The 11,500-nt window shown below is 38.7% G+C and overlaps 2 protein-coding genes across 3 annotated transcripts; one reads left to right on the forward strand and one right to left on the reverse strand.

The window, feature by feature from the left end:
• Positions 1 to 324: 324 nt before the first annotated feature.
• LOC146713690 (uncharacterized) lies at positions 325 to 6,887 on the forward strand. 2 transcript variants are annotated; one of them, XM_085449906.1, is made up of 11 exons: positions 325 to 444; positions 1,671 to 1,844; positions 2,395 to 2,589; positions 2,798 to 2,982; positions 3,078 to 3,190; positions 3,268 to 3,407; positions 3,743 to 3,831; positions 3,985 to 5,697; positions 5,865 to 5,958; positions 6,030 to 6,135; positions 6,706 to 6,887. In XM_085449906.1, the coding sequence occupies exons 2-11, from the start codon at positions 1,677 to 1,679 to the stop codon at positions 6,807 to 6,809; spliced, it is 2,907 nt and encodes a 968-aa protein (XP_085306032.1). In that variant the 5' UTR covers positions 325 to 444; positions 1,671 to 1,676; the 3' UTR covers positions 6,810 to 6,887. The 2 variants fall into 2 exon arrangements, with proteins under 2 accessions (XP_085306032.1, XP_085306041.1); XM_085449915.1 differs by having other exon boundaries at positions 3,746 to 3,831.
• Positions 6,888 to 6,963: 76 nt separating this feature from the next.
• On the reverse strand, positions 6,964 to 8,721 carry LOC146713691 (uncharacterized). Its single transcript, XM_085449929.1, has 3 exons — positions 8,599 to 8,721; positions 7,765 to 7,904; positions 6,964 to 7,659 (listed from the first exon to the last, which is right to left on the reverse strand). The coding sequence occupies exons 1-3, from the start codon at positions 8,666 to 8,668 to the stop codon at positions 7,384 to 7,386; spliced, it is 486 nt and encodes a 161-aa protein (XP_085306055.1). The 5' UTR covers positions 8,669 to 8,721; the 3' UTR covers positions 6,964 to 7,383.
• Between the last annotated feature and the right edge of the window lie 2,779 nt (positions 8,722 to 11,500).

Raw genomic sequence — 11,500 nt, forward strand, 5'->3', positions numbered from 1 at the left:
TTACATAAATGTATCAAGAGCTTCATCACTAATATCTCTAAATACACTACAGGTTAGAAATCATAGAAAAAAGACAGAACTTGCCCAAGAATTCATGTGTTTTTAAGGTTTCTACAGTTTACAAGGACTTTAGTGACGCTTATCATAACATGAAGCAATACATACCCCAAATAAAGTTTAATGGTGAATTCGGCTTACTTAAATCCTTAAAATGTGAAATAAATACATGCTTAAAGAGACATTAAGCTAATTTACATGGTGGTGGGGAAACTTCAGCACTGACAAGCGACAGGTGGCGTTACCATGGTGACAAACACACGGACACGGAGTCAAGTTGTCTTCTCTTGTGACCGCAACACGTTACGCACATCAGAGAAACGGTGTTTACTGTGAGTGCAGGAGCTCAGTGCGCATATCAAAGCGATCAAAGGAGATCCGTATAAGGTCAGCTTGTGGTTTGAGTGTGTGTCTAATATAACTGTCGCTGTTTGTTGTCTGTGTCATGCGCTCGTCGTACTTCTGTTTTGTTTTTTAATGTGTCTATTTAATCACGATTTATTCACGATGTTCAGTGATAATGAGGCATTTTTATGCATCCAGAATATTAATAATCTAACGGCGCAATTAAGTCAGCAAAACCCATTCCATATTTTACATTAAATTTATATTATTTCACAGGTTTAATATCATATCTAAACTTGTATGAACGAAATGATAAAAAAAATATATACAGCAAATAAAACATCAAATAAAACATGTTAATAACTGGTGAGACATTTAGCCCTAGTGAAAATATATTACGTTAATACATGAGTGATAATAATAATAAATCATGTACTTGTGCATGAAAGTACAAGAGTGGACTTTTTCCGACGTGAGGTACTCTCACTTGGATAGGTTATATAGATAATTTGCTTAATTGAAAGAACTTAAAAATTATGAAGTCGTCCATTAAGTTCAAAAGTGTGCAGGTTTAATGAAGACATTCACGACTCTGACTGTGATAATATTTTACTACTGTCTGTAGGCTACTCTGTCATTATTTGACAGGTACTTTTTTATATAACAAAACGGCAGCTGATTTTTTTTTCTCATGTTAAAGTAATGTAATTATTTTGTTCTGAGTAATATTTTAGGATAAATTTTATATTTTCTTTTTTTGTTTCTTTCATATTTTAATGGCCTTTCTGTAGTTTGATATGGCTTTGTTTTCTACAGGCATTGCTTGTTTGGGTAGTAATTGTAAGCAAATGGGGGCGATCGTGGCTCAAGAGTTGGTAGTTTGCCTTGTACTCGGAAGGTTGCCGGTTCGAGCCTCGCCTCCAACAGTCTCGGTCGTTGTGTGTTAAGCAAGACACTTCACCCGTTACCTGGTAGTGGTCAGAGGGCCCGGTGGCGCCAGTGTCCGGCAGGCTCGCCTCTGTCAGTGCGCCCCAGGGTGGCTGTGGCTACAATGTAGCTGCCATCACCAATGTGTGAATTACTGAATGTAGTGTAAAGTGCTTTGGGGTCCTTATGGACTAAGTAAAGTGCTATACAAATGCAGGCCATTTAAATATGAATTTGAAAACATTAATGGTGTTTTAAAATACATTTTCAATTACACTGATGAACACCAAACAGGAATCGGTTTTAAAATCCAACTTATTCCTCTTTCCCTCTGGAACAAGAATTCGATGGAACGTTATGAATCTCTGGGTCCAGTCGGAGAGGGCAGTTACGGCACCGTGCTTAAGTGCCGTCATCGTGATACTGGTCGCATTGTCGCCATCAAGAAATTCATGGACTCTGATGATGACAAGACTGTGAAGAAGATCGCCCACAGGGAGATCAAGCTACTCAGGGTACCTGTCAATTAATCCATCAGCCTACCACTCATTCAGTCATTAAGTAAAACCTGAATGAAGACATTTACAATAACAAGAGACAAACAACGCTAAAATAACTGTATCAGTTTCTTACCTTAAGTTTAAAAGTCACTATGAGATGATGTGTGAGAGGAACTCAACAGATTATTGTAATCTAAAGGGAAAATTTGAATCTATCCACTAAATATTAGTGTTGACTTGACCATGAATAGTTCAATAACTTTACAGTAATCTGACATCGGACTTACAGGTTATATAAATTAGTATACAACACCTATGGTGGATAAGAGGGTTGTTGTATACTTTAAGCAAGTCACAGTGAAAGGAAATGAATCAGTCCTTATTTCTAAAAGTTTTTTTGTCAACAAGTGTATCTCAAAACATTTGAATATCATGAAAAAGTCAAGGTCCTTGATTTGCTGGGCCTGTGCAGCTTCAGTGACCCAAAAGCACTGATACCATCAATGATAGACTCAGTACTGTATGCATTCACAGAGTAACCACCCTTATCTTTATAAACTTCAAGCAACTGCGACACGAAAACCTGGTGAACCTCCTAGAAGTGTGGAAGCGCCGCCGCCGCTGGTATCTGGTATTTGAGTTTGTGGAACGGACACTTCTGGATGATCTGGAGCAAAACCCAAGCGGACTGGAGATAAACACATGCCGACAGTACCTGTACCAGATCCTAAGGGCTGCTGCCTTCTGCCATCAGCAAAATGTGAGGACGTATGATTAATTATTCATAAGTTAGCTGTATAGTAAGAGAACACCCACACTAACTTCTGATGCCAAGCCAGCCATTTTGTTCTATAAGCAGTCCTGAAACATGAGAAAAAACAATCACAAAAAAGCTTGAAGGGTTACTCCTAGCAGGCTTTCAATGAGCAATATACCACATGATGCTGGTTCGTTCTTTTCATTTCCAGATCATCCACCGTGACATCAAACCAGAGAACATCCTCATCTCTCAGGACAGTGTGGTTAAGCTGTGTGATTTTGGCTTTGCCCGCACTGTTGCATCGATCAGTGAGGGCAGCGTCCTCACTGACTATGTGGCCACTCGATGGTACAGAGCCCCCGAACTGCTGGTGGGAGACATTAAGTATGGCAAGTAAGTATCTGTGTACTAACCTTGCTGAAATTACCTGTGCTATAGGGTGTTTGTTGATTAGAAATTTTAACATATTTGTGTGTTTGTGTGTGTAGACCTGTAGATGTGTGGGCTTTGGGGTGTGTATTATTAGAGATGTTAACAGGTCAGCCTCTGTTTCCTGGAGACTCGGACCTTGATCAAATATATCAGATCATCCGGTGCTTTGGTAAGCTCTTCACACAGCGTTAGCACATTGTCTTTCCTCTTCCCCATGCTAACTGCACTCTCTTTTCTCTGCTATAGGTAACCTTAAAACTCATCACCAGGAGCTGTTCTACAGAAATCCTGTATTTTCTGGAGTTACACTGCCCGAAAGTTCTGACAGACTCACTCTCCAGCAGCGTTTCCCTACAATCACACCTATTAGCCTGGATCTGGCCCAGGTACAGTTTATTTTAATCTCAGTATATAAAAAATACTTTCTTTTTTAAAATTTTGTTCATGTGGTCTTTTCAGTAGCTGTAGCATATTGTGGATGTATCAGTTAATGGAATGTGACAACTAAAAGGCTGTGTGTGGGTTTACAGGAAAAGAAAAATATTTAGATTTAGAAAAACTTGGAGACATGTGAATGCCAGCATCTGTGGCCTTCACATGCATCTTTATTTCTTGCTTGATAACTGTTGGAGTTCTGAAAGTATTTATGTATTTTTGTGTCAGTTTCAGGGTTGAACATGTCAGTAATATGTTTGGTTTCTTTTTTTTCTCTTCTTCTCAGAAGTGTCTACACGTAGATCCAGAAAGACGGGCTCAGTGTTCAGAGCTGTTAGAGCATCCACTCTTTACACAAGACTCCTTCCACATCAGGTACCACTTTGTTTTAGATACTCTTGATGCTGGTACACCTTGAAATACATGTGAGCAAGAACAGCACCGATAGCGTGATTTGAAAATTAACATTTGGGCTGGTGAGTAGCCACTAAATTAGAATTACTATCCTGCCTTTCTCTGTGCATTTAGATTTTTGGACGAGCTAAATTCAAAGATCCAAAAAGACCACAGAGAAAACTCTACATTTCCCAAAATAACCAAAAACCCAAGAAAGGATGAAAGGGATGAGAAAAACTGTAATGGCAAGGACAAGAAACAACCTGAGGACACGGATGACAAAGTCAACAAGGAAAAGATGGAGAAAGTAAAGGGGAAACAGCCTTTGAAGTTGTCTAAAACCCCTCGTCAGTCAGAACCTTTAATCTCCACTAAACAATCCAAAGGAGGCAGCAAGGTTATCCACAATGCAGCTCAATCTCCTATGGCTTTGAAAAGTAAAGCAGGCAAAGCTGCTGGTGTAGATTTGAAGAAAGAATCAGAGATTCCAAAGATAACCAGAACCCTTACTTTTGACTCATCAGAGACCATCAAGACTGTAGCAAACCTGGATGTCGCAAACAGCACAGTAGCAAAACCAAAACATGAGCGAGCGCTATCCTCAGATATAAGGGAAGACCCTATGAGAATTATAAAAGACATGCACGGCTCTGACAATACAGTGTCAGGTAGGACTGAAAAAAATACCCCAGAGAGCTCAAGACTGTATCAGTTTGAATCAAGCCAGGATTTTGAACAAAAAATGCATAAAACAATCAAAAAAGGTTCCCAGTTGTTGAAACAATCAACTACTGACCATCTAAATTTCTGCTCGTCTCCAAAACCTTCTGTGGAATCAGCCACTCATTGGTCCAAAACAGACTTGCCAATAAAATCCCCTAAACTGGGAATCAATCATCACATTGAGGTCCATACCACACTGTGTATCACCAAACAGTGTGAGACCAATAGTCATACTGACCAAACAGCTGATTCAGAAGAAAGAAAGACATCCAGAAGTACTGAAGTACTATCATTAAACCTCAAGCCATCTGTGTCTACCTCAAAAATGAACAACTCATCTTCAAAGCTGCTTCCACAGCACATTAACTGTAGAGAAGATAAAGAAACCAAGCTGGGCATGCACGTATCTCATTCTTCTGATGGAGACTACAAGGTACATCCTGAATCTTCTGAACCTTGCTGCCTACATCAGCAGAGCACCAAACCTAAGACCTCCACAGAAGTCACAACAATTTCAAATGAAAACACAATAATAGGGGCTGGTCTTAGGACAACACTGAATGTCTTGAATAAAGAGAACCAAGAAGATATAGTTCTCACTGTGCCCATTAGTGCAACAGCCAACTCATCAGTAACTCAAACCTCAAATGTGTCTTCAGGTAATGACAAACAGAACAACAGCAGTGACTTTGAATCTGACATAAAAGGCTGGAAAGTTCCTCACTCCAAATATTTGGTTGGAGAATCTAAAACAAAGTCTGGATCTTTCAGAGACCACATGAGATCCACAAGAAAGATGAATGACAACCCAGAAAGAAAAGACAAAGCCAGTATATCCAGTGTCCCAGATGTGACTTCAGTCACATCTACAGAAACTCTACACCACAAAGCTTTGACCAGAAGCTCTGTCCTTCACAACGAGGATAATGCAGACTTTGCTGAGCTTGATCTGAGTGTCTCTTGTTCTTCTCCACCCCCTCATCCACCATCCTCCACTCCTGCCCTCATCCCTTCATCCTCCACAACTCTTGTCAACTCCTTAGTCATCAAAACCCATGGCCCAGCCATCAGTGATCATTATATCCTAGGGGCAAGTTCCCATCCAAGAACCCCCACCCTGAGGTATCATAACCAAATACTACTGTGTTTTGTAAAATACTGATATGGTTATGTGTCAGTGTCTTCGTTATTAGACTGAGCTTCCCCTAAATTGGTCAGGCCTGTCAGGTGTTTTGAGTCCTGCTTATCTTGCATGTTTTGGTACAAGGTTTTTATCTTTGTTTTTACAGGACTTTAGATAAGTTAAGACATCACGGTGGCATTTATACCCAAAAATCCCAACAGTTTCCATCAAGTCATGTTAAAGAATTACTTACCTTCCAGGTAACAGCTTTCTTTACAGCATAATCAGAAGATTAAAAAAATATTTGAAAATAACGTCTTTGTCCTTTCAGGAGCCAGAGAGGAGTCTAATCTGTGAACACTCCTTTGTATCTGACCGTCTCCAGAATAGCAGCGATGTTTCCAAAAATAATTCACACATACATTTCCCAGATTTAGGTATGTAGAGAAGGTATTCACACATGGTAACAGTTTTTGGCGCGCTAATGGTGATGATGGCAGCTCAATTTGACCCAGTAGTCCAGTTTCCAAGCTATATGATAAGTGTGAGCAATAGCCCCCTTTTGGACTAACTGGGGTTTAAAAAGACCAGTTACATTTGAGATTTGACATGAAAAACACATAAAGAGAGTAGTTTGCTTTGTTTCAACCTGATGTTTTACCACTTTGTAAGTCTGTGGTACATCTATGGGATATGCTAACTTGCACTCTCCACCTCCTTTGTAAAGTTTCAGTGGACACCAAACAATATGTGTAGGGGTAAAAAGAGCAAGATTTTCAATAATCACTTATTTTTCAACCAGTTCCAGAGATTATCGACCTCAACTGGATACTTAGCTAACAACTTTGGGGATCTCTATGTAGGGATGCCCAGCACTCTCACCTAATCACTTGCGCACTCATCTGCACATTCCATTTTGTTGGTATATATTTTATTGTGGTATATGTTATTCTGGCCATTATTGTCAAATGAGTCAGAATCAAATGAGTCATGTCCTGTGTTCTCAGGAAAGCAAAAAGGAGCTGCCACAAACCAGCGAAAAGTCAAACAACCATCCCATCTACCATCAGAACCACAGCAGCGTGGACACAACAGCACTGAAACACACTAAAACAAACATGAAATTTACTTTTATTTATGGACACAAATGTTTATCCTTTTGTCCATTATAAAGGTTTATTTATCTGGATTTTGCTTCTGTAACCAGATTTAGATTGAGTGATTTGTCAAATAACCAAAAACTGTTAAAAACACAGGATCAAAACAGTGAACTTTGAACATTTTTTCAAAGAGATAGACAATGTAAATCATTGTGACTTGTTTTTCTGTTTAATTACGATAAACCTTTTAAAGTGGCAAATAAATAGTTTGTAAATACATTTTCAATCACCGCTTAAACGAATTCATTACATTAGTGTTGTTGTTTTATTTTTTATGAGATCAAAGTAAAAGAGCCTTTAAGGATAAAATAAGGGATGGGTTGTGATTTGCTAACTAAACCTAAGCTAAGAACAGTATCATACAGTCACTGAAACATCCCCAAAACAATCCTGTTATAACAGCCAGGTACAACAACTACTGTCCTAGCTGCTCGATGTGGTAGAGTTTAAAATACACTAATAAAAGAAAAACATTCACAAATCTGTAACAGAAAATCAGGTTCAAAACATGGTCATGGTATGATTTTAAGATTCATCACTTGAGTCCTCAGAAGAGAATGAACCTGCTTTCCAGGTTGCTGATGACTTGGCACTGCGTGATGCCATCTGTGAACGTCCTATTTGTCTTTGTCTATTGGCCAGTAAGTAGTAAAGGATTCTGAGGGCAGCGTTGGATTGGCTGTTAGGGATTGGTATCACAGCAGCTGGCTGTATCCTGACTGGTACTCCAGCATCTTTGGTCTGTGGTTTCTTAAGTGGCGGCTTGACAGATGGCTTTTTAGTTGTAGTGGCTACCTGCTGCTGTAATACAAAGATAAGAGATTAAGTTTGCCTGTAACAAAATGGTTAAACTAGGCTACAGCTAATCTGTCAAGGTGCTACTTCTTAATATATCTAATACATCACCTTCCTGGTGATGGGGGAGGTTGTGGTTATCTCAGTGGGAGTGTCAGGTGTATAATCAAAGAAAATCCTGCAGGTTGCATCCACAGCTGAACCGTCGATCTCTGGAACCGCAAAACCCGTCAGATAGGAGATGGACCGATCTAACAGAGGGGAGGCTTATTTGTCAATTTCTTAACTTTGACGTTAACAGAAACATCTTTTTTGATTTGTTTTTCTATGATAATGTAGCACAACTTTGAAAGTATTACATTTTAACTGGAAGTACATTTATTGCACTTTGCATGTTTCCAAGAGTCTCTTAAGTCGTCACAGGTGGAGAAATACTGAATACATGGTAAATGCATTTTTCTTCTTCCTGGGAAAGCACTATTTACACTTTCTTTTGTGAAAAAATTCTTTGTCTGCTTTTATCCAAAACATAGGATTCAGGATTTGAGTAACATAATTACTATGAGTTGAAATTCAGAGGGTTAAGTTTTAAATTACAGCTCCACAAACTCATTCAGCCTGCAAATGCAGACATATTTACAATTTAAGGCCAGATTCAGTAGTCAGTGGTGAACCTCTATCTTATCTACACCAAGGTCAACAGCTCTGTTTTGTATCAAGGTGTGTGTGCTGCTATTCGATCTGTCAGTGTGCTGCATATTTCATGATGACAGGACTGAGGTGTTTTCTTTTGTCTTTGGTTTGTTGCAAAGCCGCCATGAAGATAGCATACTAAAAATAGATCCATTTACCAAATTTGTATTTATAGTATATGTTGTTTAATCATAATCATTTGCATCCTATGGCTTAAGTTCTTCAGATTAAAATTAGTTTACTTGTACTCACCATTAATTAAGTCCACACTCTGAACTTTGAGGAGGAAGAGCAGGAAAATGAAGGGTGAACTCCAAGACATGACCACCGATGCAAGGAACAGAAAAGAAGGTAGACAGAAAGAAGACAGAGAGCAGAGTGACTTAGGAGAGCAAGGTGTTGAATAAAAGAGGCTGAAAGGAGGGAGGAGAAAGAAAGGGAAGACATGTACAATGTCTAGACTGTAAATATTAGTCAGAGCAGGACTGACAGATTTGTGGTTCTGTTTTGCAACAGAGTAAAAGCCACTAATCCTTGCTGCTTTTTTAAACTTTATTCATTTAAGGTTTATGGAGCAATGTCAATATGTGTTCTCCATTACTGGGAACTTTTTCCCAGATTTTGTCATCTTTTCTAGACTTTTCTAAACTGGTCATATAAAAACTGTTTTCATATTATTTATATATAGTAAAACTCCTCCTCAAATCGCTTTTATATCCAAACTGTAAGGCCTGGATATAAAAGATTTTTAAGTTAAATGTTGCCATAACTTTAGCCTGACTGTTATTTAGGGATTGAAGAACCTGCACAGTCACCCAGACTACCTTCATCATTCAGAGATTACAAAATTAAGGCAAAGCTTGGTGAAATACTGTAAAGATATTGTGCTAAAATTAGCATGATGATACCTGCTGGCCTACTGTATTGCATTTGTTTGAATGCGTTACACCTTATATTTTAGAGCTACATCAGATGATAAGAAACAAGCATTCAATATTCAAAACTAATTCTGCGAGAAGGATTTAGTATATTTCAAAACCAAGAAAAATATTTATTTAGGTGCTTTTTTTTTTATATAAACATTTTGCACATTTTGGGTTTTGTTTTTTTTTTTTGTTGTTGTTGTTTGTTTTGTTTCTTAGACAGAATAAACCTGCGACCTAAGCTACAATTAGGAAACTACCAAGCTCCTAGTGCAAGGAGCTTTCACTCAAACCAGAGATGACTTCCTTTCAGTCCTACTGCGCAGAAGTTTGCTGTAGTTCCGTTGTGGGCACACCAGGGGGCAGTCAAGAGCTATATAAAAAAACTAATGGTTTAAGTTTTTTTTTCAATTTATCCTTTAGTTATACAAGTAGTCCGACTGGAACTCAATGCCTCATTCACACCTGTTTCTGATAAACATTAAAATTACAACATTAAAAACAATGAAATACCAATAAAATAACAAAAATGCAAATTTTCTGTTTACACAGTCACATCAAAAATAGGAACAAGTTCCCAGTGATGATTTCATAAGGTAATTCATACATCTTAAGAAATGTCATTACCTATTTAAACTTGCTTCCACACAAAAAGAGATACATTTTCCTTAAAAACTTTGCTTAGTTTTTACAATTGTACCACAAAAGTATCACACAAATTACAACTGTAAAATTCAGTTTTGGGGATAACCCCTTCCTGTTCCAACATGGCTGAATACCAGTGCACAAAACAAGTTCCATGAAGACATGAATGAACAAATTTGATGTGGAAGAACCTGACAGGCCTGCACAGAACATCTTTGGGAAGAATTAGAGTAGAGACTGCGGTGCGAGCCAGGCGTTCTCATCCAACATCAGTGTCTGACCTCACAAATGTGCTTCTAGAACAATGGTCAAAAATTCCCATAAACACCTTTAAACCTTGTGGGAAGCCTTCATAAAAGAGTTGAAGCTGTTATAGCTGTAAAGCGTGGGCTGACATCATATTACACCGTATGAATCCAGAACGGGATGTGACTCGAGTTCATATGTGTGAAGGCAGTTGAGCAAATACTTTGGGCGAGATATAGAGTAAGAAAGAAAAATTAATCTTGACTTTTCTGATCTAACACGAGAAACCCACAAATACATTTGGTTTTAAAGAAAAACTCTGTTAGCAGGGAACACTTTGTTACTTTTACTTGTACATCAGCACAGATAGCTTCACAATACTTTTTGTCACCTTGGGACTTCAAACAAAACTACGGAGCCCCGCAAGGGACAGGGGAGAAAAAAAACATTACAATGAACTTTTCGCAAAACTTTTGCGAGATCCCAAGTTTGTTTTGCGAGATCTCGCAAAAATCCGTCTTAATTTTATTTTTCTCCCATGTCCCTTGCGGGGCTCCGTATAAAACATCTCCACACACCATAAAGAAGGATAATGTTTGTCTATGCCCCTGTCTTATTTACATTCACAAATCTATCAGACTCCTTCGAGAACAAAATCCCCATCATTTGCTCTAATTTGCTTCTCTTTATAATCTCAGCTGTTGGTTTGATGTTTTGCTAAAGGGCTCATTAAACGGTTTATGGAAACAGTTAATCATCCACTTACCACACAGAGGTTTTCCTACAGCAACACAAAGCTGTTCTCTACCTATATGTCATTACTGCCGTTACTCATGTTAAATGAGATTTCCCAACTTCACACAACACCATAAACATAGCAGTGGTTTCTATGGGAGCTAGTGTCTGTTTACCGGCACACACCTACTGTAGCCCTTTGATGTTTCTGGGTTTGTGTACACGTGCTCTACCCTCATGATCCTCTCCCATTATCTCATCACGTGCAAACAAAAGGCAGATTGTTTTTTGAGTCGCGCTTTTTTCATGGCAGAGATCCAATAAAGTGTTGGAAACATTCCTCAGGGCTGTTTGGTCCACATTATAATGATAGCATTGCACAGATGCCGGAGATTAGTCGGCTGCACCTCCAGGATTTGAATCTCTCATTCCACCACATGCCACCAGAGCTCTATTGAATTGAGATCTGCTGACTGTAGAGAACAGTGAACTCACTGTCATGTTCAAGAAACCAATTTAAGATGATTTAAACTTTGTGACATGGCGTGACTGGAAGCAGTCATCAGAAGATGTCTGGATATTTTCTCTGTTTTTGGACAATTCTC

The sequence above is a fragment of the Copadichromis virginalis genome, linkage group LG3 (assembly GCF_057382275.1).
Source record: "Copadichromis virginalis isolate Kocher_CV1m ecotype Utaka linkage group LG3, C_Virginalis_male_GT1.1, whole genome shotgun sequence".
Taxonomy (NCBI): Eukaryota; Metazoa; Chordata; class Actinopteri; order Cichliformes; family Cichlidae; genus Copadichromis; species Copadichromis virginalis.

What these genes read in the sequence shown, in the direction of transcription:
- LOC146713691 (XM_085449929.1), bottom strand. Translation starts at nt 8,668, where the DNA reads ATGTCTTGGAGTTCACCCTTCATTTTCCTGCTCTTCCTCCTCAAAGTT. An exon ending in GAGTGTGGACTTAATTAATG is followed by an intron (nt 7,905 to 8,598) that starts GTGAGTACAAGT and finishes CCCCTCTGTTAG; the next exon opens with ATCGGTCCATCTCCTATCTG. An exon ending in CCTCCCCCATCACCAGGAAG is followed by an intron (nt 7,660 to 7,764) that starts GTGATGTATTAG and finishes TTTGTATTACAG; the next exon opens with CAGCAGGTAGCCACTACAAC.
- LOC146713690 (XM_085449906.1), top strand. Translation starts at nt 1,677, where the DNA reads ATGGAACGTTATGAATCTCTGGGTCCAGTCGGAGAGGGCAGTTACGGC. An exon ending in TTAGCCTGGATCTGGCCCAG is followed by an intron (nt 3,408 to 3,742) that starts GTACAGTTTATT and finishes TCTTCTTCTCAG; the next exon opens with AAGTGTCTACACGTAGATCC. An exon ending in CAAGACTCCTTCCACATCAG is followed by an intron (nt 3,832 to 3,984) that starts GTACCACTTTGT and finishes CTGTGCATTTAG; the next exon opens with ATTTTTGGACGAGCTAAATT.